Source organism: Stegostoma tigrinum, chromosome 12, assembly GCF_030684315.1.
Source record: "Stegostoma tigrinum isolate sSteTig4 chromosome 12, sSteTig4.hap1, whole genome shotgun sequence".
NCBI classification, from domain to species: Eukaryota; Metazoa; Chordata; class Chondrichthyes; order Orectolobiformes; family Stegostomatidae; genus Stegostoma; species Stegostoma tigrinum.
In genome coordinates, this window is record NC_081365.1 from 44,031,530 (window position 1) to 44,058,477 (window position 26,948).

Genomic DNA, 26,948 nt, shown 5'->3' on the forward strand with positions numbered 1-26,948 from the left:
AGATGTTTGGGCCAAGGACACTACTCCGAGGAAGTCCTACAGAGATTTCCTGCAGCTGAGAAGATTGACTTCCAACAACCACCCATTTACCCATATGCTAGAGATTCTGTTAAGTTTCACCCCTTTTAGAGGGTACCAAAAAGGTAGAAGAATGAGAAAACATTAAAGTGTTAGCTGAACAAAAAAGAAATCATGGTCATGCTCAAGAATAGAAAGGTTATGTCTTACAGAAGTGATTACAACTCGCAGGCAGTTAGACCTTGGACATTTGGAAAGGGAGACATGGAATTAAAAGGCAGGTGAGCATCTGCAAGGGAAGGTATTACATAGTGTAATCAATAAGTGTACTACGGTGGTGTAGAAGGTCCCGTCTTTTCAGGATACTAAAATAGGAGGAATGGCAGAATGAACTTTGGTGGCAGCACAAAGCTTGGGGTTGTGAAAATAACAAGGCTCATCTCGGGTGGCTTACAGCAGAATAGTAATATCACTAAATCAAAGTCTGAGACTAATATACTGGGGGAACAGGTTTGAATCTCAACATGGTAAACAGTGAAATCTGAAATCAATAACTACAACCATGGCAACCATGTAACCATTATCCACTGTCCAGTGTCATTAAAAAGTTATGGGGATGGGAGGAGAGAAGAAATGAGGAAAATAGAAATCTGCTGTTGTTAACTGCAGTGGCAGACACATAACTCCAAACCCACACCAAATGTGGTTGCCTTTTCACTGAACTCTGAAATGAACCAGCTAGTTACTCAGTTCAAGGGCAATAAAGGACGCAAAATAAATACTTGCCCAGCCTACGATGCCTACATTTCATGACTGAATATAGAAAATAAACTATTTAACACGGAGGATGGTGGACTGCAAGGCAAACGCAGGAAAACCTTTATGTGGTTCTCAGAGGGAGTGAAAGGGATGAGAGCAGATCAAGTTGTCAAAGGTGCTTCAACCACCGAACAGGATAAGATTTAAGTGAAACAAAATGTCAAAGTCCTGAGAGAAGCAGGCAAATTCTACATAGGTCTACTGTCTCGTTTTTGTCTCCCTACGAGAAGAACACTGTTACTTCAACTTCCATCACAGCAACCCTACTTTCAAAATATGTAGACTGCTTCAATGTTTTGCAAGCTCAAACTTCCAAGAGCCTACTTTGAATCTCCCCAGGATGCCTGTTTTTCCTAAACATTTCTGAAGTTCAACACAAAGTATTTCAACTATGCACTTCAAGCATAACACTATGTTTAACAATGTCAGATCATAATCACTGACCCCAGCTTTGCTGCTGCAGTGGACGGTTCTGCTACTTGACATTTAGACCCATATTTTGTCTCATTACATCATCTTTTTGCTATCCAACCTCATTCTTATTCAGCTAAACCTGTCCTACTTTGTACCCCAAGAGAGACGTTACTTGTTAACTCAATCCCTGCCCCTTGCTTGAAAGATGCTCAATCTAACTTTTTCCAATTTCCAATCAAAGATTATTCACCTGAAACATTAATTCTACTTCTTATTCCTGACTTGCCAAGTATTTACAGTATTTTCTATTATTTCAGGTTTGCAGCACCCAGAGATGCGCTTTTGAGTGCATATTTCCTCCTTCCTTCTTCAGTTATATAAGGCTTTAAGAGCTTTAGTAGAAACTTCAAGCATAACCTAAAAGAACCTCAGCAGAGAACAAGTTCTATTGATAACCAGCCGACCAAAAGCGAGAGAGACAAATATCTGTACACATTAAACAAAAATCAAAATTTAAATTTTCAGAATTTGTACTGTTCAAAAAGGGTTGCAATTGACATTATGCAAAAGATACAGCTCTGCACATCTTAAAACTTGTTATAATGTTAATATTTAATTAAACCGCTATAATTCCAGCCCAGATATATTAAAGCATACGAAAAACCAATAGGTTTGACATTTTCACGACACTACGGAATTCCTAGAACTCTACCATCCCCTGAGAAAAAGAACAGGAGATGACATCACCAATGCAGGAAATGACATCACCAACCCAAGGAAACCTAAACAGATAAATAGAAAGCAGGACATAACACCAGCGCTTCATTGGAGGCTCACTGATGATGTTACCTAGAATGGTGATGAAACGTCTGAAAACTAACCTTCCAGCTCAGTGAGCAAACTCACATCCAGAACTATGGAATTGAACAAAGTACTACACCATATCACAGCTTTAGTCCGTTATTAGAAAATACCTTTATAAGATTTGCTCCGCCCTTCTCTGAGCCCATATGATATTTCTTTTCGGATGTCTGGAATGCCAAAAGCTCCTTTGTAACTCCAAGATGACCCTCTAGAATTGTTTCTTCAACACCAGTTTCACTTGTCCTTTTCACCTCATCCTAACATTTAGGGAAAAACAATGAGGGAGAAAAATCAACTAAAAACACAAAGTTAGTGCCACAAATACAAGAACTGCATTTAGAGTATTTTAGAAGATTACGAGCAACGTTTAACATAGCCAACTATTTTCATTTTTAAAATTTCTCATATATATGTTGTCATCATCAATAAGCACAGCACAGGTGCCCTCATTGAGAGTCAGAGTTATGTTCCTTAAACTAAAACTCTATGGGGAGCATGGTTGTCTTTCAGAAGCAATGTTAACACCAAAACGTTACGCTGCTGAGGACAATTTTTGTCCAGACAGTCCATATGAAAACTTTAATATTGTGCCACTCTTGTGCAGTACTAGGTATTCCTAAATGAAACGGTTTGCAGACAAAACAAGGAAAACTTCAGTGAGGAAAGCAGGATTTTTGCTTGCAATGTCTTTAAAGACATTTACAGTTCATTAGCAGAGTCTAGGTCAAGTACTGTAGAATGCGTGGAAATCTATCCTTACCTAGACTACAGCGGACTCCAGACTTACAGCAATATGGTTGCTTCCTAGCAGCCTTCAGAACAATTAGGGCTGAGTAATAAATGCAGGCTCAGCTAACAATTTCATCACCCTATCAATGAATTAGGAAGTCAAAGTTGAAGACTTCCAAGATAATTCCTTCCCAATAGTATGTCATCACATTGTCATCTCTGGTGGGTCTATCCTGCTATAGAACAGGACAAACCTAGGGAAAGGCGGAGAAGGAATACTGCCTGCCTTACCTGGCACAGCCTACATTTGACACTGCACTAAGCAACATGATTGAACCTAACGGTCCTCTGAATTGGGCAATTAAGCCACTCAGTTGTAGGACAATTTGGGATCAATAAGAAATGCAGTATGAGTGAGTGAGTGAGCCATGTCCACATCAAGAACAAACAGAAAGAAATAATTTTATTTAAACAAGTTCAACTTCCACATGTATTATACTGAGGTTTATGAATTGTTTTTGGTTTTCAGAAGGAAAATACCTCAGCAATACCTCAGGATGTACCAATTCTCTCTTGGAAGTTAACATGTAGCATGACATTAAATACAAGTTTTCATCTTACAGCAGGTGGTTCAGAGGTTTCATTCACAAACTCAATACAGGATAAGAAATGAATGCCCAAAGTAAATAATGTAAGAAATTTTTTTTCATATTTGGAATTACCCCCATGAAAATGCTCAAAACTAGCAATATTTGACCATGGAATCTCTCACAATGCTTAACTACATTGCTACAACTGCAGTTTTATGAATGAGGTGTTACAGTGAAGTTCTGTTTTTCCAAAGTAGATACTAACCGTGCTAACAAAATACAAAGTAAAATTTCACTTGTGGAACCCTGCTCTAAGCAAGGAGGGATGATGTTGAAGCTATGTCTTGTCAATGGACAAGTGAATAAATGGTCAGGGATTACCTCCGAGAAGTAAGATTTATAAATAGACTAGAGGAGAAAAACACACTTTGGATGAGAGATAACTTATAAAGTGATAAGAAAACAAAGAGACTCCAGATATCTGATAACAGAAGATATCTAAAACCACTGACACGAGGAAGCTCAGAGGAACAAAGGGATCTTGGGTGCTTGTCCCCAGGCCCCCCGAAGGTGGTAGGGTAGCTTATTAGGGTAGTTAAGGTGGCATCCCATATGCGACATTTGTCTTTATCAGTCACAGCAGTGATAAGTGTAGGGAGGTTATGTTGCAACTGTACAAAACTTTTTCAGTATTCTTCAGAGCAAAAAAGGCTGAAGGGTGGGGGGGTGGCGGGGGAACATGATTAACTTTAAGGTGAAAGCAAAAAAGGTGCAGAGGGGGAGTGTGAGCAATAACTTTTTCCTCTGGAGGGTGGTGGGAATCTGGAACGAGCTGCTTGGAAGGATAATAACATTATGTGGACAAGCACTTCAAATGCTATAACATTCAAGGCTATGGCCCAAGTGCTGGAAAGTAGGATGAATGTAGCTAACTCAGTACAGACTTAATGGGCTAAAGGACCTCTCTGCGTTGTATGATTCTAAGATGCAAAAAAAAACAAGCAAAGACTGATGTTCTTAAACAGAGAATACTGTCACTATCAGTCATGGAGACCGATTTCACCTGTTTCTCCAATCAGGGACCAGTAAATCATTGAACAATGACAGTGGCAAGATATCAGCAACCCTTGCTACCCCCAACCATTCTTTTCAATACCAAACTATTCTTATTCATATAGATATCTTTTCCACCTGTTCATACCGTGCATGAGACTGTTTGTGTAGTATTTTTGCACTGATAATCTGTTTGTTAGAAACTAACTACCTCAAAATTAATTAGAAATAGATAACTGCTTGAGGTATGTGCAGCTCTAAAACCTTGTGCGCAAATGAATGATGAAATTTATTGACATCAAGAAAAAACGCAATCCAGTATTAAGCACTGGGGAATATCCTGAGGATACAAAACATATTATATTTTTCTGAATTATTTCCTTCATTCATGGCCCCATGTTCTGCTCTGCAGGGTAAGACCCTCTGCGAAATATTAATTTCCAAGCTGTACAAAACTGATTCCTCAAATGAATTGGGAAAGTACCATATTAAGTCCTCGTTACCAATGAAGTGAGCATTCATTGTGAAGTGAACTTCATTTCAGTTAGCACAGCCGCAGAATTATTGGGTGGGGGTGAATGATCGCAATTAAAGACAAACACCTCATGTTGGCGATGCAACAGTGACGAAGAAGGCTAAACGGTAAATAAATCAAGACTGAGATAAATAGATTTCAAAACTATTACGGGAATCAAGCATTACTGGGATAAGGCAGGAAATTGGAATTGAGGATTATCAGATCACCACTGGATGGTTCAGTAGACTTGATGGGTTGAATGGCCTACTTCTGCACCTATGTTTTATGGTCTAATGCAAAAAGGGATGCACTTCCAGGCATCTTCATTCCACAAACAGCTGCCACAACTCTCCAACAGGTTAACCTTCATCCTGACCTACCTCACCAATGAGTAACTTTCAAGCTTCTATCTACATTTTTCAACCAAGTTTTCTTTTTCATTTTTGTCAAATTGATCAAGTTTTCAGACTTCTCCTCCCTTTCAGCTTGCTTTTATATACTCATTGCAGGACTACTTCTAAGCAAGGCTGTGAATCTACTTTCCAAACAAGAGGCTCGAAGTACATAGCAAGCCAGACAGCGTCTGGAGGAAAGGAGAAGTCAATGTGTTGGGTTGGGTATTACCCTTCTTCAGGACTGGATGTGGGGTAGATGGAGTAGTGGAATGGTGAATAGGTAGATGCTGGTAGTAGGTATGACCTGGCTGATGGGAGGGTCAGAATGTGGAATGGAAGGGAGGTGGGGGGGGTGCTGGAAAAGGGAGCTGGGGATGAGTGGGAAGGTTATTTGAAATTGGAGTACTCAATGTTGACTCCTCTGAGCTGTAGGGTGCTCAGGTGGAAGACAAAAGTGTTGTTCTTCAAACTGCATTTCGAGTCGCTGCAACACTGTAGGAGGTAAAGGATGGAAATGTCAGAGCAAGGGCCGGATCAAATGGGCAGTGACTGTGAGGTTACACTTGCCTTTACGGGTCAGGCAAAGATGCTTGGTGAAATACACAGTCATCGAGTCTGCATTTGGTCTCAACGACGTACAGAAGGCCACATCAAGAGCACTGGATGCAACAGACCAGGTTGGAGGAGATGCAGGTTAAGCTCTGTCTCACCTGGAAGGACTGTTCCAGACCCTGGATTGGCACGAGGAAGATGATGTAGGGGCATGTTGCATCTTTTATTGTTACAGGGGAAAAGTACCAGGCAGGCTGGAATGGTTGGTGGGGAGGTGGTGCAAACTCAGGAGGGGCAAAGGGAATGGTCCTTGCATAGGCAGAGAGGGGTGGGCAGTGGAAGCTGTTCTGGGTGGTGGGGTCTAATTGAAGTGTTTGAGGATGGTACGTTGGATGCAGAGGCTGGTGGGGTGAAAAGTGAAGAGAAGGGAACCCCATCTTTATTATGTTTGGAGGAGGGTGGGGCATGGTGGTTAAGAACTATGGAGCAGGGAATGGAGGAGACACAGCGGAGGGCTGTCTGGGTGACTGGGGTGGGGGGGCTCACTGTTTGAAAAACAGGGACATCAGGGAAGCTTGGGAATCTCAGAGCAGATGCGACAGAGGAGAAGGAATTGGGAAAACGTGGTGGTGTTTTTGCAGGATACAGGGTGGGAGGTGGTGTTGAGGAGGTAGTTATGGGAATCTGTGGGATAAAAGAGAGAGGACAAGAAAGGGGAGGGCGGTGTCTGAGATAGACCAAGTGAATTTGAGGGCTGGGTGTAAGTTGTTAGAGAAATCAATGAACTGCTCCAGTTCAGCCTGGGTCCACGATGCAGTAATATCGCAGTCATTGCTGTAATGGCAGAAAAGCCGGCACACAGTACCGGCATACTTACTGAAGAGGGAATGTTCAGCGTATGTGACAAACAGGTAGGCATAGCTGGCGCTCATTTGAGTGCCGATGGCAACCCCCTGGCTTTGGAGAATGCAAGAAGAATCAAAGGAAAAGTTATTGAGGATGAGGACTAGTTTGGCAAGGCAGACAAGGGTATTGATGGGGGTGATTGGATAGATTTGTCGGAGAGGTTTAAAACCTGGCGGCCTGTACACGTGTAGGGATTGTATGTCCATCATACAGATGAAGTGCTGGGGGCCAGGATGTGGAAGTTTCCAAGCAGGTGGAGGGTGTGGTTTGTGTCCTGGATTTAAGTGGATTGTGCCTGAACCAAGGGGGAAGAGAATACAGTCGATGTACGAAGAGATGGATTCAGGGAGGGAGGGGAGGGGTGTGGAAGAGGTAATGTAGAGAGGGATGGAGGGGTCAGGGGGGAAAACGAGAGAGAGAAAAAGCAGTGCTAGTTAGCTGCAGGTGGGCAGGAGGACCCAGCGGTGATGCCAGGACAGGATTCCATGTATTGATTGGAACGTGGGCAGAGTCCAGAGTGGAGGTGGAAGTTGCAGGGAAGTCGAGGCAGATCCCAGTTCTATCATTGGCAGAATCCAGGGCAAAGTTTGTGGAGTCATCCACAGAGCGTGAAGGTAAGTTCCCGTAGATCCTGGTTGATAGTCGCATAGGGTCGGGTGCTGGACCAGAACCAGTGTCTGAACCGGAAGTATCATCAGTCTGGAGAGCCCAGTGCAGGATGAGGTCTGCATTTGCAGAATGGTGCCAGCAGCGTGGAAAGTTGGGAGGTGGCCAGAAACTGGGTACTGATTGTGAATGGTGAGTAGGTCTCCAACTGGTGGGGAGTAGAGGACAGTCGTGCAAACTTACGATTTTTAATGACCAGAAAAGCCATTTGTTCAACTTGTGGGTTCTGCGTCAAATCTAGAAGTGTAGCGATCCTTAGCAAGTTTGGGAAAGGGAGGCCTGAGCTAGGGGAAGAATGAGGAGGAGAGGAATGGAGGTGCAGGGGCATTGCAGACAGCGTTGAACAGAGAATCCAGAGAGAGAATTGTTGCTGGAGGCATTGAAGTTGTTGTGAGTATACAGCATTAAGCTGGGTCAAAATTTTGAGGGCTGAAAATGTACTTGTAGGCCTTGAGGGATGAATAAGTGACAGAGACAGGAGCTGAGGAAGGTCACATTGCTGTAGTAGAGGGTTTGTTTCATGGTGTCAAAGAAGAGCTGAAGAGCTCACAGCAGTGTGGCAGTGAGATAGGGACTCACCAAGTTCACGCCTGAGGGACAACGTATTTCATTACTCTATCTCACTCCAACAAACAAGCCTTCACCTCTGATCTGCTAACAACTTATTAGAAGTGGCCGTTAAACTATAGATTTTCAGCCAACTCACAATGAGTGAAGTTAGGGGTTGCAACAAAAGAAGGGAGATGATTTGGGAAGCAGTTACACAAGAGTATAGGCTGAAGGATGAGGTCATTTTGCTTTAAGGAATGTGACTGCATAATTACTGCAAGACTGCTTACAGCAAAACCCACTGCTGCAGATAAATGTAAATCAGCAAATGCTAATTTGCACATGCACCTAGACAATTCTGTCCCTCAATACTCAAGGCTTGGCAATTTGTTATAGCATGGCAATTTTACGGTATTTGTGACAGAAATGAAACTGTGTCTTGGATGGCTTACTTATTTTATGCATTGATGCTTGGTGCAGGGCCAATTGCTACAGCAAACGGTGAAGAATAAATCTCAGGCTAAGATTTGTAAGACAATAATTGAGCATAAACAAGTTTCCTGTAGGACAAAAAAGTACTCTTCATTTTTACAGAAGTTGCACCTTTTTCCCCATTTTGCTCACCAAATCCTGTTGCATTTGTGAAATACCACTACAGCAGCTACATTAACCAATCCAGACAGAACTAGAAACAAAACTTTGGGCGGCACAGTAGCTCAGTGGTTAGCACTGCAGCCTCACAGCGCCAGGGAACAAGATTCAATTCCAGCCTTGGCTAACTGTCTGTGTGGAGTTTGCACATTTTCCCCGTGTCTGCGTGGGTTTCGTCCGGGTGCTCCGGTTTCCTCCCACAGTCCAAAGATGTGCAGGCTAGGTGGACTGGCCATGCTAAATTGCCCATAGTGTTCAGGGGTGTGTGGGTTATGGGGAATGGGTCTGGGTAGGATGTTCCAAGGGGCGGTGTGGACGTGTTGGGCCAAGGGGCCTGTTTCCACACTGTAGGGAATCTAATCAAACCACAATAACCAACAGTAGCACCAAGGGGATCAAAATACTGCAGACACTGCAAATTTAATTAAGTAATGCAAGGAACATTCAGTTTAGAGAGAATCTGCATCACAAACCATGCTGTATGACTCTATAACATAAAAGAATGAATGAGAAGAAATTCCTGAGACCCTTTGCATTAAGAGAGTTTTACCACCTGACAGAGTAAACACTGAAGTAGTTAGCTTCCTGTTAGTTATAAGATTTGGGTTTTTTTGCACTCAGGGAAAAATATCCATAGCCTGGAAAGCTTTGGCTTGTCAGTTTGCAGAAGCCCTGGTTGACATTTGATATATGAAATAGTTTCACCTAGAGAAAGGAATTAGTTCAGAAAAATTAAGAAATAGTTTACATCAATTTAAGCATTTTGGTTTGAAATTTCCAGACCAGTGAGAACCTTGAAGTGGGTTTGAAGCTGTTAAGGTCTAAGTTCAGTTTTATGAGTACTTAAGGAAGAGGCCATCAAACTCTCAAGACCAGAAATTGAAAAGAAATAGCTAAGTGAAACCAATAGATGCAGTGGAGAACGAAATTTTCTCTAGCGTTTGAATACTGTTATGGTGCTGTTTTAGATCAGATTGTATTTTATTGTTTCGCATTCTTTCAAATTATGTCATAGATGAATAGCTCAGTTTATTATATTTCATATTTTCTTTTGGAGAATAAACTTGTATTTTAACATTAAAAGCAAATCTGTAGCAATGCACAATTGCGCTTCAAGGACCATCTCACTAAAATAAAACAAAAAGTGACCCTGTCAAGCCAGGTTTCAGTCTGGGATCTGAAAATAACATCAACTCGGTTCATAATGTTGAACAAAAATCGAAGGGACTCATCCCTGGCCTATTTCAACACTATCTTCCTGCACTAATAGGGAAGCGTTATTCATTCACCCTGCTTCAGGTGGGTGAAAGCACAGTATGAATTGATATGTTAAACAGTAACACGGTCCACAAAGGCACAGACAAATACTAAAAGCTCTTCACTTTGCTGAACACAAATTTTGAATGTCTGCAATTCTGGAAATTTACTCACTCTAATCCGCTTGAGCCAGTCAATTTCATTGTTGAGGAGAACTTCTGCATTGGGCAGGTTAATGTTGCTGTTGTATGCGTAGTTAAGGAGATGCCTCAACAGTGTGAAGTAGTCTGCTGAATGCTTTGCTCTCTCTCTTGCAGTACTCTGATGACAAGAAAACAATTACTCAACTTTGACATCTACTTTAAAAGAGCTGAACACACATCAGAACGTTAACTATTGAGAATGCAAGAGAGATAACAAGGTGTCTTTGAGGATGTGACTAGAAAAGTTGTTGAGGGTCGAGCTGTGGTTGTGGTGTATATGGACTTCAGCAAGGCATTTGATAAGGTTCCCCATGGTAGGCTCATTCAGAAGGTCAGGAGGAATGGGATACAGGGGAACTTAGCTGTCTGGATACAGAATTGGCTGGCCAACAGAAGACGGCGAGTGGTAGTAGAAGGAAAATATTCTGCCTGGAAGTCAGTGGTGAGTGGTGTTCCACAGGGCTCTGTCCTTGGGCCTCTACTGTTTGTAATTTTTATTAATGACTTGGATGAGGGGATTGAAGGATGGGTCAGCAAGTTTCCAGACGACACGAAGGTTGGAGGTGTCATTGACAGTATAGAGGGCTGTCGTAGGCTGCAGCGGGACATTGACAGGATGCAGAGATGGGCTGAGAGGTGGCAGATGGAGTTCAACCTGGAGAAATGCGAGGTGATGTATTTTGGAAGGTCGAATTTGAAAGCCGAGTACAGGATTAAGGATAGGATTCTTGGCAGTGTGGAGGAACAGAGGGATCTTGGTGTGCAGATACATAGATCCCTTAAAATAGCCATCCAAGTGGACAGGGTTGTTAAGAAAGCATATGGTGTTTTGGCTTTCATTAACAGGGGGATTGAGTTTAAGAGTAGTGAGATCTTGTTGCAGCTCTATAAAACTTTGGTTAGACCGCACTTGGAATACTGCGTCCAGTTCTGGTCGCCCTATTATAGGAAAGATGTGGATGCTTTGGACAGGGTTCAGAGGTGGTTTACCAGGATGCTGCCTGGACTGGAGGGCTTATCTTATGAAGAGAGGTTGACTGAGCTCAGACTTTTTTCATTGGAGAAAAGGAGGAGGAGAGGGGACCGAATTGAGGTATACAAGATAATGAGAGGCATAGATAGAGTTGATAGCCAGAGACTATTTCCCAGGGCAGAAAAGGCTAACACGAGGGGTCATAGTTTTAAGCTGGTTGGAGGAAAGTATAGAGGGGATGCCAGAGGCGGGTTCTTTACACAGAGTTGAGAGAGCATGGAATGCGTTGCCAGCAGCAGTTGTGGAAGCAAGGTCATTGGGGACATTTAAGAGACTGCTGGACATGCATATGGTCACAGAAATTTGAGGGTGCATACATGAGGATCAATGGTCGGCACAACATCGTGGGCTGAAGGGCCTGTTCTGTGCTGTACTGTTCTATGATGTTCTGTGTGTCGAGCTGGATGAACATAGCAGGCCAAGCAGCAGAGGAGCAGGAAAGCTGACATTTCAGGTCTGGATCCTTGTTCTGAAAACTGGTCCAGAAGAACAGACCCGAAACGTCAGCTTTCCTGCTCCTCTGATGCTGTTTGGCCTGCTGTGTTCATCCAGCTCTACACCTTGTTATCTCAGATTCTCCAGCATCGGCAATTCCCACTATCTCTGAAACTATTTAGAATCATTTGGCTTTGCAGATTACTCAATCAATAGGTTACGGCTGATGTTCATCAACAGCAGTTTAAACTTTAGTGTTCACACAGTGCTACAAAAAGCTTTGAAAACTGACTTACTGCTAGCACTGTGAAGAGTAGAGTAATGAAGAAAAGTAGAGGTCGATGTCCCATACAACATCTGGTAGCCATCAGGAAGAACTGCTCTTGGGCCATCTGTCTAACTACTCTGTAAAGAGTAATAAAGTTTTCACATGAGTGACCATTCCAATTACATGTCTTGAAGTTAATTCAATAAAGTTATTATGGTCAGTTTGTTCCCGGATCGCTATCTTGCTACTTAAGGACTGTACTTGCATAATGCTTTTCATATTCTCAAGCCCCAAAGTGCTTCATCATTATTAGTTCCTATGAAGTGTACTTCTTGTTTTGTAACTACATTGATCAATTTACACACCAAGAAACACAACCAAGACTGATGAGCAGTTTATCTATGTTTGGTGGCTTTGAGAGAGAACAGTTGGGTACACACAAACTCCATTCTTAACTGAACAACTTTACACACAGAATGGACTAAGTTTTAATATCTTGTTAGTAAGGTTGAGTCTGAGAAAGCAACTGTAAAACAAGTTAATATTCCAGGGATAATCATAACATAACTTGTAATCACAAAATATAATATGGGTTTCCTAAAGACAGAGATTGTAGAATAGCTATAACTTAATACACAATTTTGTCATAAAAACTTCGAGTTTCTTAGGGAGCATGAAGACGAAAAGCACATTGTTTCAAAACATTTCTACAAAGTGACATCTATGGGGGTTCCAACAGTATGCCTGTGGAGTGGATCATTAATAGGATGGGTTTCCACATATAATACACGTGCAGTCTTGCCCAAAGATTGCCGTAAGTTTACAGTTCTAACGCTGACAATTTCAAAGCCACAGTAATTGCAAAACTCAAGCTATTAAATCTATAACCTCAACTCATACAAGCATGTTACTACTGACCACAAGATAAACCAATATGAACATAGATTAATATAAAGATGTGATTCGGAGCCACAGTATTCTTACACTGTGATGAACAGTTCAGCAAAGGGTCAACAATCTTTGACGTTAGATAGTTCCATGACACAATCTTCCCTCAGCCTTCCTATCAGTAAACCATTGAGGAATAGAAAAACCTAAACGTTCTAAGTTCTTAAGAAAGAGGAGCAAGCCGTTCTGCCCATACTGCCTTCTCCGCTAATCATTAATATCGTGACTGATTCAATTCTGGCCTTAAATGGGTGATACAGCAAAGTGTACTGAGGACACAAAGTCTGCAGAGGCATATAGATGGGTTAAGTGAGTTGCCAAGGGTCTGGCAGATAGAGAACAATGTTGGTAAATATGAGGTAATCCATTTCGGTGGGAAAAAAAACAGCAAATTGGGCTATTTCCGGATTTGAGAGGGTTAGCTTATGAGGAGAGACTGAGTAGACTGGAACCATATTAATTGGAATTTTGAAGAATATAGGGAAATTTTATAGAAACAAATTAAAAAGGCAATATGTAAGATTGAAGCAGAGAGGATATACCTACTGACAAACGAAAGTAGATCTTGGGGGCAGAGCCTCAAAATAAGAGGAAATGAATCTAGGACTAGGCTGAGAAGGAACTTCTTCACCTGGAGGGTTGAGAATCTCTGGAATTCTCTATCCAGTGAAGCAGTTGAGGCTACATCATTTTAAGGCAAAGGAATTAAGGATTATGGTGAGCAGGCAGGTAAATGCACTTGAGCCCAAAAAAGATCAGCCGTGAAGATATGGAATGGCAGAGTGGCTCAACAGGCCAGATGGCCTACTCTTGCTCCCGTTTCTTACGTTATTAACTCCACTGCCCCGTCCAATCCCCTGAATACACTTTTTGATTTAAGAAATCTGATGACATTCAAGGCTTAAGTTATACAATTATCCAGGCTCCTCCGTGCTTCCCCTCCAGAGAAGAAGGTACAACTAGCCAAAGTGTTGGCCCAAGATGGCTGCAGTCACACAACGGCACGGACACTGTACCAGCAATCTAAGATCTCCTCAGGCTAATATCAGAAGACAATGGGATCAAATCTGCAAGTTCCAGAGTACAAGTCTTAAGGACTATTGCCAGAAGGTTGTCAAGGTCCACAACATAAGCATATGAAAACCATGTCAACCTTGCAAAATTTCCCAGCAAACATCTGGGGCTTGAAGCAAAATTGGGAAATCCAACTCAGATGAGTTATGTAATTTTCTGACATAGTCGGTTATGACTCTGACTATGTGTCAGAAACCATCAATACTCCTGAATATGTTCTGTTCCACAACAGGACAGGACCATCAGTGATGGTATCTCACTGGCACACAGTTGTTCAACATTGACTCTAATTTTCAATTTGATGAAATGAGAATGCTGATTAGGCCAACACTTAATGTCCGTCCATAATTGTCACAGAAGGTTTCAAACACGTAAAACAGGTTTTCTTGTAAAACAAAAGTGGTTCAATGGTCATTGGCCCATGATGTCTCCAGTATAAAGTCAAATGGGGCAAAGAAATCTTGATTTCTTAGTGACCCCCTCCCAACAATCCTGATTTTCCATGTTGAACAGCACTTGAACAAAGCTTTGTGAATGGCAAAGGCCAACAACGTACCCTTGGTGGGAGACTTCACTATCCATCACCAACACTGGCTTGGCAGCATTGCTACTGACCAAGCTAATTAATGAGGGACACAGCTACTGGTCTGGGTCTATGCCAGAAGGGAAATATCAACTTGTCCTCAACAACTGCAAACCACCGGTCACAAACATCACTGTCCATGACCATATCAGTAACAGTGAATACTTCACATCCCTCGTGGAGAGATAACCTCATCCTCATACAAGTGGTAACCACTGTGTTGTATGGCACCTTGCTAAACATATGTATGCTAAATGTAAACCTATCCTAAATGGGATAGACTTCAAATGGATTTAGCAAATCAAAACTGGCCATCCATGAGGCAACTGATGCCATTAGCAGCAGAATTATCTTCAATCACAAACTGTAAACTTGCAGCCTGCCACATTTGGTACAGTGTTGATACAAAATACAAAAAACAATGCCAAAATATTTGCAACAAATTCTAGCCACAAGATTCCAGGATGCAATCCATCTTGGTCTCCTCCCAAGGTGGAAATGACATGCAACAGATAGGGTTCAACGAACCGACAACCAACAGGTCAAATAAAAGTCTGCAGTTCTTCCACACCCAATCATAAATGATCACAAAATATCAGGTATATTTTGTGGGAGGGGTGCATTGGTGGGGGAAATCAGGTGGTTTCCTTAGCCCTGTTTCACATGATGCCATGAGGCACAGTGTTGTCCAGTGCCTGTTTAAACTTTTTTACAGTCAGATGTACAGCAGAGAAACATTCTTTGGTCCAACTTGTCCACGCCAACCAAATATCTTAAAATAATCTGGTTCCATTTGCCAGTATTCGAGCAATATCCTTCTAAACCCTTCCCTATTCATATAGCCATCCAGATGCCTTTAAAATGTTCTAACTGTTATCAGCCTCCACCACTTTCTCTGGCAGGTCATTCCATACATGCACCACCCTCTGCACAAAAAAGTTGCTCCTTAGGTCCTTTTTAAATCTTGCTCCTCCCAGCTTAAACCTATGCCCTTTAGTTTTGGACTCCCCCACCCTGGGAAGAGACCTAACTATTCACCCTATCCATGCTCCTCAATTTTATAAACCTCTATATGGTCACCCCTCAGCTTCTGACACTCCAGGGAAAATAGCCTAGCCTATTCAGCTTCTCCCTCCATGAAGATCTCCATCTTCAAATAATGTACTCAACACATCAGCAAAAGACAAGGCCAAAATATCTGCACTCATCTTCAGCCAGAAGTGCATGGAGGATACTCTGTCTCTGCATCCTGAGGTTCCCAGCACCATGGATGCGAGTCTTCAGCCAACCCTATTCACTCCATGTGTTATCAAGAAATGGCTACATAGAAGGCGGCGTCATTAAGTATATGCAAGGCTAAGATAGGTTTTTAATCAGTAACACAATCAACCGTTATGGGGAAAAGGCAAGGTGGAGTTGAGGATTATCGGATCAGCTGTGATCGCACTGAGCAGCACAGTAAATTCTTTGGCTGAATGGCCTATTTCTGCTCCTGTGTCTTATGGTCTTGGGAATCCAATCTAGTCAGGCTACATTAAATCACTAAAAGATGGAAAAGGTCATTGAATATGGTCTCAAGTGGCAAAGGATTAAACTGTTCTTTAACACTCGGTTTAGATTTTGACAGAGCCAATCTTTTGAGACCTCATTACGATATTGCTCCAAAAAAAAAGGACAATAAATGTGAGGTGGAAGCAACAGCCCTCGATATCAAGTCTGCATTCAACTGAGTATAACAGCAAGGGAAAAACCTTCCACCAGCTGGACTCTTTCACAGAACAAAGGGATATGGCCCTGGCTGTTGGGAGGGCAATCGTCTCAGTCCTAAGACAGAGAACATAGAAAAGTACAGCACAGTACAGGCCCTTCGGCCCACGATGTTGTGCCATGGAATAATCCTAATCCAAAAACAAAATAACCTAACCTACATTCCCCTCAATTCACTGCTGTCCATGTGCATGTCCAGCAGTCGCTTAAATATCACTAATGACTCCATTTCCACTACTACCACTGGCAAACTATTCCATGCGTTCTCAACTCTCTGGGTGAAGAACCTCCCTCTGACATCTCCTGTACACCTTCCTCCTGACACCTTAAAACTATGACCCCTCGTGGCAGTCAATCCTGGCCTGGGGAAAGTCTCTGGCTATCAACTCTATCCATGCCTCTCATTACCTTGTACACCTCAATCAAGTCACCTCTCTTCCTCCTCCTTCTCTCTCTCTCTCTCTCTCTCTCTCTCTAGAGAGAGAGAGAGAGAGAGAGAGAGAGAGAGAGAGAGAGAGAGAGAGGGGGAGAGAGAGAGAGAGAGAGAGAGGGAAGTCCAAGCTCAGTCAACCTCTCCTCGTAAGACAAGCCCTCCAGTCCAGGCAGCATCCTGGTAAACCTCCTTTGCACCCTCTCCAAAGCCTCCACATCTTTCCTATAATAGGACGACCAGAACTGGACACAAGCGTGGTCTCACCAGGGTTTTGCAGAACTGCAGCATAACCTCGCAGCTCTTAAACTCGACCCCCCTGTTAATGAAAGCCAAGACACATGCTTTCTTAACAACCTTATTCACCTTGGTGGCAACTTTGAGGGAGCTATGCACTTGAACACCAAGATCCCGCTGTTCCTCCACACTGCCGAGAATCCTGCCTTTAATCCTATATTCAACATTTAAGTTTGACCTTCCAAAATGCATCACTTCGCATTTATCCAGGTTGCACTCCATCTGGCATTTCTCAGCACAGCTCTGCATTCTGTCAATGTCTCGCTGAAGCCTGCGATAGCCCAACGGCACCTCCAACCTTTGTGTCATCAGCAAACATACTAACCCACCCCTCAACCTCCTCATCCAAGTCATTTATAAAAACTACAAAGAGCAGAGGCCCAAGAACAGACCCCTGCAGGACACCACTCAGCACTGACCTCCAGGCAGAATACTTACCATCTACAACCACACTCTGCCTCCTGTCAGCCAACCAATTCTGAATCCAGACAGCCAAATCACCCTGTATCCCATACCTCCTGACTTTATGAACGAACCTGTCGCAGGGAACCTTATCAAATGCCTTGGTGAAGTCCATGTACACCACATCCACTGCTCAACGCTCGTCAACCTGTCTCGTGGCCTCCTCAAAGAACTCAATAAGATTTGTAAGGCATGGCCTGCCCCTCTCAAAGCCATGCTGACTCCCTTTAATCATGCTATGCTTTTCCAAATCGTCATAAATCCTATCCCTCAGAAGTCTTTCCAAAACCTTGCTGACCACAGACGCAAGACTGACTGGTCTGTAATTTCCAGGGATTCCCCTATTCCCTTTCTTGACAAGAGGAACAACATTTGCCTCTCTCCAATCTTCCGTTACGACTCCCGTGGAGAGTGAAGAAGCAAAGATCTTCACCAGCGGCTTAGCAACCTCCTTTCTCGCTTCCTGGAGCAACCTAGGATAAATCTGGTCTGGCCTTGGGGACTTATCAATCTTAATGTTTGCCAAAATTTCCAGCACATCAACTTCCTCAATCTCGATCTGTTCAAGCCTGTTTTCCTGCTCCTCAAAGTTCTCATTCACAACAAGGTCCCTTTCCTGAGTGAAAACCTAAGCAAAAAACTCATTTAGGGCTTCCCCTATCTGCTCAGACGCCACACACAAGTTCCTTACGCTATCCCTGATTGGCCCTACCTTCTCCCTGATCATTCTCTTATTCCTCACATATGAGTAAAATGCCTTCGGGTTCTCCCTAATCCTTCCTGCCAAGCTTTTATCGTGCCCCCTCATGGCCCCCCTCAGCCCACTTTTGAGTTCCTTCCGAGCAAGCCTGTAATCCTCTAAAGCTGTGCTAGACCCTTGCTTCCTCCACCTTATGTACACTGCCTTTTTCTTTTTGACAAGAAGCACCTCTGTACCTGTCATCCAAGGCTCCTTAATCTTACCCCTTCTTATCTGTCTCAGAGGAACAAATTTATACATCACTCGCAACAACTGCTCCTTAAACAGCCTCCACATGTCTGCTGTGCCCTTTCTGTGAAACAATTGCTCCCAATCTGTACTTCCCAACTCCTGTCTGATAGCGTCATAGTTTCCTTTCCCCCAGTTAAATATCTTCCCATGGTAACTGCTCCTTTCTCTTTCCATGGCTGTGGTAAATGTGAGGCTGTTGTGGTCACTCACGCAGGAATTGATTACCCAAGCAATATATTACTCTAGATCAAGCAACTTCAGTTGCCATAGCAATGAGCTCCTGCTATCTTAAGATGAGAAGCAAGGATGTTTGCTGATGATTACACTATGTTGATTATCATTTACGATTCTTCAGACACTAATGAAGCCTGTACCAATACGCATCAAGACAACATCTAAGCTTAGGCTGATAAGTGGTAAGTAACCAACGGGAAGATTATAACCATTGTTTCTAACTATAACCATTGTTTCTGACATTGGAAGCCATTCTCAGTGCTGAATTCCCCACTAACCACACTCAGGAAGTCACCCATTGACAAGAAACTGTGATGCAAGGTGTCTGTTTTATATACAGTATTTATTTTAGAGCGACTGGCATATGGAATTTGGTCTGTGCATTTAATGACTAACTTGCAGGCGTTTGTAATCGTGGTTTCTTTTAAAACGTTGAAACAGAGACTCTTCCTGGTGAGTAATAGAGCTTTGTTTACACTGGATGAGTTTCATTAGCAAACAGGGTAAACAGCTGTGCATCAGGCTTCTGGTGTAGGGAACAGAGATGAAACATGACCCAGAAGACTGGAGAAACTCTTTCCAGTTTAAAGGTTTGCAAGAGGTCTTAGCTGAAGCTTAACATACAAGACAGATGTTCCTGAAAGAAGAAAGATAATTTAGAAGACTCAAGGAAAAGGCTCAGATTCTCAAGACAGAAAACTTAAAACAACAGAAAAGTTAAGCTCAGAAGATGATGATAAGAAGGTAACTCTCTCCTGAGAGTCCTGTAAAGGAGTGCAGTTGGGATTGGTGCATTTTATCATTTGATATTTTTATAAGCTGGCACATGTAAACAGTTTCGTTCGTTCTGTTTATGGCTGCTGCTGCAGCATAATAAACTTCTGTTTCACTGATAAAACCACATCTGCAGTACCATGTGCATATTTCAATGAAAGATCACCTCATTAATAACAAGTTTTAAAAAAGACAACCGATCAAGCCAGGTTTCAGTCTGGCATCTGATTTACCAGTAACATCAACTCTGGCTGTAACAACAGGTCAGAAGTAGAAATTCAGCGGCAAATAATTGCCACCTGTCTCCCCGGTACCTATCCACCATCTACAAGGCAAGTCAGAATTGTGATCAAATGCTCTGCACACATCTGAATGAGTGCAGCTCCACTAAAGACAAGTCTGGCACCATTCAGGTCAAAACAGATGCTTGGCTGGTACCTAATCAATCACCTTGAACATTACCACCTACGCACAGTGGTAGTACATACCTTCTACAAAATGCACTTCAACAACTCAAAATCTCCTCCGACAGTACCTATTAAACTTAAACCTATTAAACCTGGTCAAGGAAGGACACTAAAGCATGGGAACACCATCACCTGCATGCTCCCTACCGAGGTACACATCATCCTTACTTAAGATAATACAACCGTTCCTTCACTGCTGCTGAGTGAAAACCCAAGAATTCCCTTTGTAACAGCATGGTGCGTACATCGACACCACACAGGTTGCAGCAGTTCAAGGTGACAGCTCAGCAGCATCTGCTTCAGGGCAAATAAGAATTGGCAAAAATTGATAAATCCTTTACTACGTGGTGCTAAATTAGTTCTGCCTCATTACACATGCAAGCTCTGAAACTGCCTACTCCATAACCATATTGGAAGGAACAATCCCAAAGGCATTCAACAATCTCAGCATACATGCCACCCATGCAGTTTATATTTGAAAGATTAAAATTTCAAATCTGCCTTGCAAACAGCCCACAAATTATTTCTACATGTATAATCTATCCCGGTGTAAATAATGTCAAGAGGGCTCATGACCACTTTTAATAATGACTTTTGTTAACCACATGGATTCTACATTTTGATACCGAACCAAGATAATTTCTCAAAGTTGAACTGAACTCATCCTAAGTTACCAGAACCACCCCGTCTTCTCTTCCTTTAGTCCTGCCTTTGCAGAACACCAATACCTGTGAAAAATCAAGTCGAAGCCATAGTTACAGTTCTACACTGGCCATAATATTGGTGTTATTAATTCCTCCATCTTGTTACAAATGGAGCTTTCAGATGAAGGGCCTTTAATTCAACCTTTATCATTATGCCCTACTTTAACTTTATTTGCTGGTACACCTTTGTATACTCTGCTTCATCTGGTCACATCCTAAATGTCATCACCCTTATCGTCAGCTTGCATTTCTGCCTGGTCTTTTGCCATTCAATTTCCAAATTTTCCTTCACATGACCCTAACTCATTAAGGTGTTTGCCACAGCCAAAGTTAGGTGGCCTGGCAGTACATTAACTTCAGCATGGTTCAGGTATCAGCCATCTTGACAGTACAGCTTCCTCTCTGCTGAGTTCTGGCACTAGTATCTCATGAACTGAAACCTATTTCCCCCACACCAGTCTCTGAGCAACACATTCAACTCTTTTTTTTTCACCCCATGCCAATTTGCTTCTGACTCAGTAATCCAGCGATTAGTGTTTCTTTTTAAAGTAATCCCTAACTCTTTACACTCCCTCAGCAGAACCTCTTTTAGGTCTATCTATCTGTGACATACATATGGACTACTACAAATGGACCCAGATGCTCTCATTCCAAGTTCTTTTCCAGTCCAAATGCAATGTCCTGAACCAGAGGACTGAACAGAAAGTTTGGAAATTGAATGACAAAAGACAGTAATGCAAGCTAACTGTAACAGTGATGACATTTAGGGTGCGACAACCATTGCATTCAGTGCAAATGTCAAAATTCTTGAAATATAATTAAAAACCAACCCAATATCTTGGAAATATTCAATTTTGAGCTTTCCCAACAGGAAAAATTCAACAGCATATATACTGCCACAATCTTCAAATTCAGTGAGCACCAATCAACATGAATGATACCAGTCTTCATTCAGTTCAATGCCTCCATGTGATATTGAGACATATCAGAGTACACCAGACACAAAAGCTGCAGTTCCTTGCAACATTCCAACAGTAACACTAGTGACCTGTATTCCAAAACTGTTAGATTGGGATATGATTTTGGAGTCAATTTTAAGCCATGGTACTAATGATCGAGATGGTTGAGCAAGCATGGTAGGCTGGGGAGTCGGATTTCTGTGGTGTTAGTTGTTTCTTTTCAGCGAGGTTTTTGAGCTCTTTGCCTTCAGAGTGAAGTGACATACCCTTTTGTCCATCAATTAAAACAAAAAGGGGTGGCACAGTGACTAGCACTGCTGTCTCTCAGCACCAGCAACCCGGGTTCGATTCCACCCTTGAGCGACTGTCTGCATGGAGTTTGCACATTCTCCTAGTGTCTGCATGAGTTTCCTCCCACAGTTCAAAGAGGTGCAGCACAGGTGGACTGGCCAAGCTAAATTGCCAAGTGTCCAGGGATGTTTCGTTTAAGTGGGCTGCACATGGGAAATGTAGGGGTAGGAGAATGGGTCTGAGTGGAATGCTCTTCAGAAGGGTGGTGTGGACTTGTTGGGCCAAATGGCCCGTTTCCACACTGTAGGGATTCTATAAATCTATGAAAACTCATTAGATTTTAGAATGACAAGTGGTTCTAAATCAAAATGGACAGCTTGTGGATCCAAGATCCCATGTTCAGTCATAAACTGAACTAAACATTTAAAATGAAAGACAGATGTTCCATAGTTAAAAATTTTCCATACTCTGTCCTCTTGCATTTCTATCATGTGGCAATTTAGGAAGATGAGAAAGTTCCACTTCGGCCCTTAAAAGACGTTTCCAAGTATGATACAGAAATATGACCTTTCTTGTTATGTGACTCCATTATGAAGTCCTCCTCTGAATACAACAGATTCACTTCATTACGGTACATGAGGTAAAACATTCAGTAAGCTATGATGCGGCTTAAAGTGGTTTATAACATTGCACGCTGATCCATTCATAAATTGCTGTTAAAAACATTACTTACTTGCTGTGACAATGCAGTAACAAATCTATTATGAAGGTCTGCCATGCCTTTTCTTTACTAAGTGTATCAAGCGCCGTTGGAACCAGTGCGAAGCACAAGGTCATCACCTCCAGGGCTTCACAGCAAACATGTTCATCTTCAGAGTCTGGTTCATTTCCTGCATTAGTCTTTAGTTAAAATGACAGAAAAATGCAATTTAAGGCTGGAATCCACAATTCAATAAGCAGATTGACAGTTTCCAAATTTCATATTCAAAAACAAAATTCAAAGACAACGTAAAACGTGCTACCCCTTATAAGATGAAGTTAGAAGTAGGCAATTTAGCCCATTGCACCTACTGTGCTCTTTATTTAAAAAGAATAAATAATTGGACTGTGACACTAATTCGACTTTGCTGTGTAGCCCAATACCCTTTGCCTCCACAAAGGATTAAGAATCCATTTAATGCACACTTGGCATGTATTCAGGCACCTCATTCCACGGAGAATTTCATACACTAACACCCCTCAGAAAAAAGGATTCCCTCTCTACTTTTCTTAAATCTGCAGAAATCAAGACAGTTGAAATGGTAAAATACTGAGTATTAATTAAAACTTAATCGTATTCAGTCCTATTTCCCTTCAAGTGCAATAGTATTCATTAAGTACGTAATTCTTCAGTACATTTCATTTTTCCTGCTGTCAGGAAGTAAAAATCATTTTATAGCACATTGTATTTATTTTTTTAAAGTTTATGGTTTTGTTGTTTTAATCAACATAGTTCAGACTTATCAGCCAACTGCACCACAAAGACAATAACCCACACTCTTAACATAGAAATAAATCACTTGGTAGTTGTGTCAACCTATTCCGTTGAAAAGCCCAAGCAATGGCACATTGAGATACTTCGGGCAGTAGTTGAAGAGTGAAGGTTGCCAATATTGTGCTCCCAGATCATGTTGTTCTGTTTAAAATATACAAATTTGAAGAATGAAATTCATCTAACGTGTAACTGTGTGTCATCAGTTTAAATTCCATTAACTCAACATTGAAAATCCACTTCATCGTGACTGCATCTTTCTCTTGATGCCAAAAGATTTACCATCTGTTCAACAGTTTCATGTGACTAACAGTGCTCCATCAGATGTCATTTATATGGGAGGTAGAAGTGCATGTCAACGGAGAATGGAAGATTGTCCCAGACAAGCTAAAACAGCCACCTGCATTTGATTTCTGGATAATGAAAAAATCCAAGCTTCTTAACGGCTCTTGCACCTACCTAAGTGTTTTACACATGATTAATCAAACTGTCAATTAGTGTTAAGTGTAATTACATGGTTTAAATGGTCGGAAGAATTATTTGCAAGGTTAAGTTTAAAATTATGTGTATTTACATGAAAACAAGAGTGCAACCCTAATGATTGGCCTGCACAGGAATTGAGCATGTGCTCCTCACTTGTGCTTGTGCATGTGCCTAACCACAACGTGAATCATATTTCACATATTGATGACATGGAGGTGAGGTGTGACTGCATAATTGCCAAGTTTGCAGATAACAATTGATAGTAAGGATGACAAGGAGTCTAAAGAACGATACAGATAGATTAAGTGAGTGAACAAAAACCTAGCAAATGGAACATAATATGGTAAAATATTAAGTTATGAACTTTGACAGGAAGAACAGAGTTCTCAGTATTATTTACATGGGGAAAGACTGCAGAAAGCTGCAGCATTAGGGGACTTGCAAGTCTTCAAACGTAAATCATGGAGGACTAATATCCAAGTTAAAGTGTAATAGAGAACCCAAAATGGAATGTTGGCCTTTATTTCACAAGGAGTAAAGCGTAAAACTAGGAAGGTCATGCTAAAACTCCACAAGGCACCAGTCTGACCTCAATACTGTGAACAGTTTTGGTCTCTATCAGAAAGGTCGGATAGCAGTCAACAGAAGATTAACAAGGTTGAGCCCAGGTGTGGAAATATTTTCTCACAAGGAGAGGTTGCGTCAATTGGGCCTGCTCTGATCGTAGTTTAGAGAATTGAGTGGAGACCTTTCTGAAACATACAAAGACCCCGAAGAAACTTGACAGAGTAGTTTAGGAGAAGTTGCTTCTCCTGTGGAAGAATATAGAACCAGAGGGCACATTCTCAGAGTGAGGAGTCACCCGCTTAAGCTAAAAAGGTTTTTCCCCCTCAGGGTGGTAAATCTATGGAACTGTACATTGTAGAGTACATTATAGGGAAACATGCAAGGATAAGATAGATTTTTAAACATTAAGGGAATTAAATGTTTAGAGAAAAGGCAGGAAAATGCATCATCAACTAATTTCATTAAACAGCAGAACAGACTCAAACGGGCTGAATGGCCTACTTCTGTCCCCAAGTCTTAGTGCAGTGTCTTTATTTTTTAAAAATTCATTTACAGGATGAGGGATGTCACTAACTAGGCAGCATTTATTGCCCATCCCTAATTACTCAGAAGACAGTTCAGCGTCAACCACATTTCTGTGGGTCTAGAGTCACATGTATGCCAGACGAGGTAAGAGTGGCAGTTTTCTCCACTAAAGGACATTAGTGAACCAGGTGGGTTTTTGGCAATGGTTTCATGGTCTTCATTAGATTCTTAATTTCAGAACTTTTTTCAATTCAAATTCCAGCATCCACTGTGGCGGGATTCGAGCCTGTGTCCCCAGAACATTGTGCCTCTGGAATAACAGTCGAGTGATTATACCACTAGGCCAGCAACACCCCTTGGAAAATATTAAGAACAGTAATAATGATGAGAAAGATGCCAAGGTCCAGAAGAAGACACAGAAAATATAGGAGACAGTCAACAGGAATAATGGTAAAATGCTTCAATTCCTTGGGAGACTAGAAGAAATTTGGACTATTCTACTTAAGAATCAAGAGGACATTATCCTCCCACGAGCATGCCTTGTAATACTTGACATCTGTCATACAATTTGGAATCGAGTATTATCCTAGTTAGGCATTCAACCTGAATGAACTTGTACTCATCTGAAACCTTGCTGCAAATATCCTAACTCAAGTTTTATTTGCGCATCAATGAGTGCACCCTCATCTACAGATATCATTCCAGCAATTTACTGAATTTATTTTCTCATGTTCAAATTCCTCCATCCGTCAGCCTTTTCTTTCCAATTGCTGGTAAGTCCCCTTGAAGAATAACACCCACCAACAGTTCATGTAATTTGAGTATGTCTATTCTAGTACCATTGTCAGGTAAGCGGCAAAACTCATTATGTCAATAATGATTTCAGAAGTTATAATTTTTAACACAAGGCAGGTTAGATTTGCACCTTCCAGAAAAATCATTCTATGTATTATCCTTCAAGAGGGACCAAACAGATGCTCAAACCTCAGTTTAATATTTCATCCAGGGACTGCACATCCAACAATTCAACACAGAACGGAAATTTTGGCATTCAAACTCAAAAGTCATGGCGAAGATGTCACAAGTTTAACTAAGTGGACTATTAAGTGAAGTCTTCCAAACATTGATTGCTATTAGGAATATCTGGCTGCTGTGATCATCACCTCTGCTGTGGGTTTTTCCTGCTCAGTTTGAAGAGTTTTATTTGTTTTTTTTAAGACTTGTCCTGCTGCTCAAATTGAAAACTTCTGATTTTTCTTAATTGGAAATCCATGCATAATGTTGTTCAATAATCTGTAAAACCAGCACACTGAATCACATAATACATACTTATGAATAGCTCTTAATCAACAGTCCAGTGAGTTGACCAAATAAACACACAATGTGACACACAATGGTCTTGGCATTCAAATCCATTTTTGCCAATGAACATCAACATCCTATAAATTGAAGTAATAAAGAAATTGCTTCTGTTTAAAGAAATAAAATTTGCAGTCAATGTGAAAGAGTGTCAAAAAAGCATGAGATCCTTATTAAAGTCATCATGCACACTTTCTGTCAAACACTGCAAGGATGACTTTCTTTGGAGCTTCTCAATTACATCACCAACGTCAGGAGAAAAGTTGTGTATGCGCATAAATACAATCTCCAGCTCCAACACTGAACCTAGAGAAGCTTTCAAGAAATTCACCCATAAATTAATCATTTTTGACTTAGGATTACAAGATATTTGGAAACGTGTTCTTAAATATCAAATTTAAAATAATTAACTTACTTTCTCATATATCTTGCTAATTTCTTCACTTGAACTGAATACAAGCTGTATTGAACCACAGCCAGAGGCCCAGATAATCTTTTGCACTGCTCTAATAACACAAATGTCTGGGATGTATTTTGAAGCCTTGGAAAGAAAACAGTATGATTAACTAAATTCTGAACAATG

At 41.6% G+C, this 26,948-nt stretch overlaps 1 protein-coding gene across 2 annotated transcripts in view; it reads right to left on the minus strand.

Moving 5' to 3' along the window:
* Positions 1 to 26,948, minus strand: part of usp9 (ubiquitin specific peptidase 9) — a 230,651-nt gene that overhangs the window by 77,989 nt on the left and 125,714 nt on the right. For both annotated transcript variants that reach the window (XM_048541510.2, XM_048541511.2), the window contains 5 exons: positions 26,781 to 26,906; positions 22,634 to 22,800; positions 11,948 to 12,056; positions 10,155 to 10,301; positions 2,226 to 2,372 (listed from right to left, as the gene is read on the minus strand). In XM_048541510.2, coding sequence (XP_048397467.1) covers positions 2,226 to 2,372; positions 10,155 to 10,301; positions 11,948 to 12,056; positions 22,634 to 22,800; positions 26,781 to 26,906 — 696 coding nt within the window. The remainder of the gene's footprint in view (positions 1 to 2,225; positions 2,373 to 10,154; positions 10,302 to 11,947; positions 12,057 to 22,633; positions 22,801 to 26,780; positions 26,907 to 26,948) is intronic.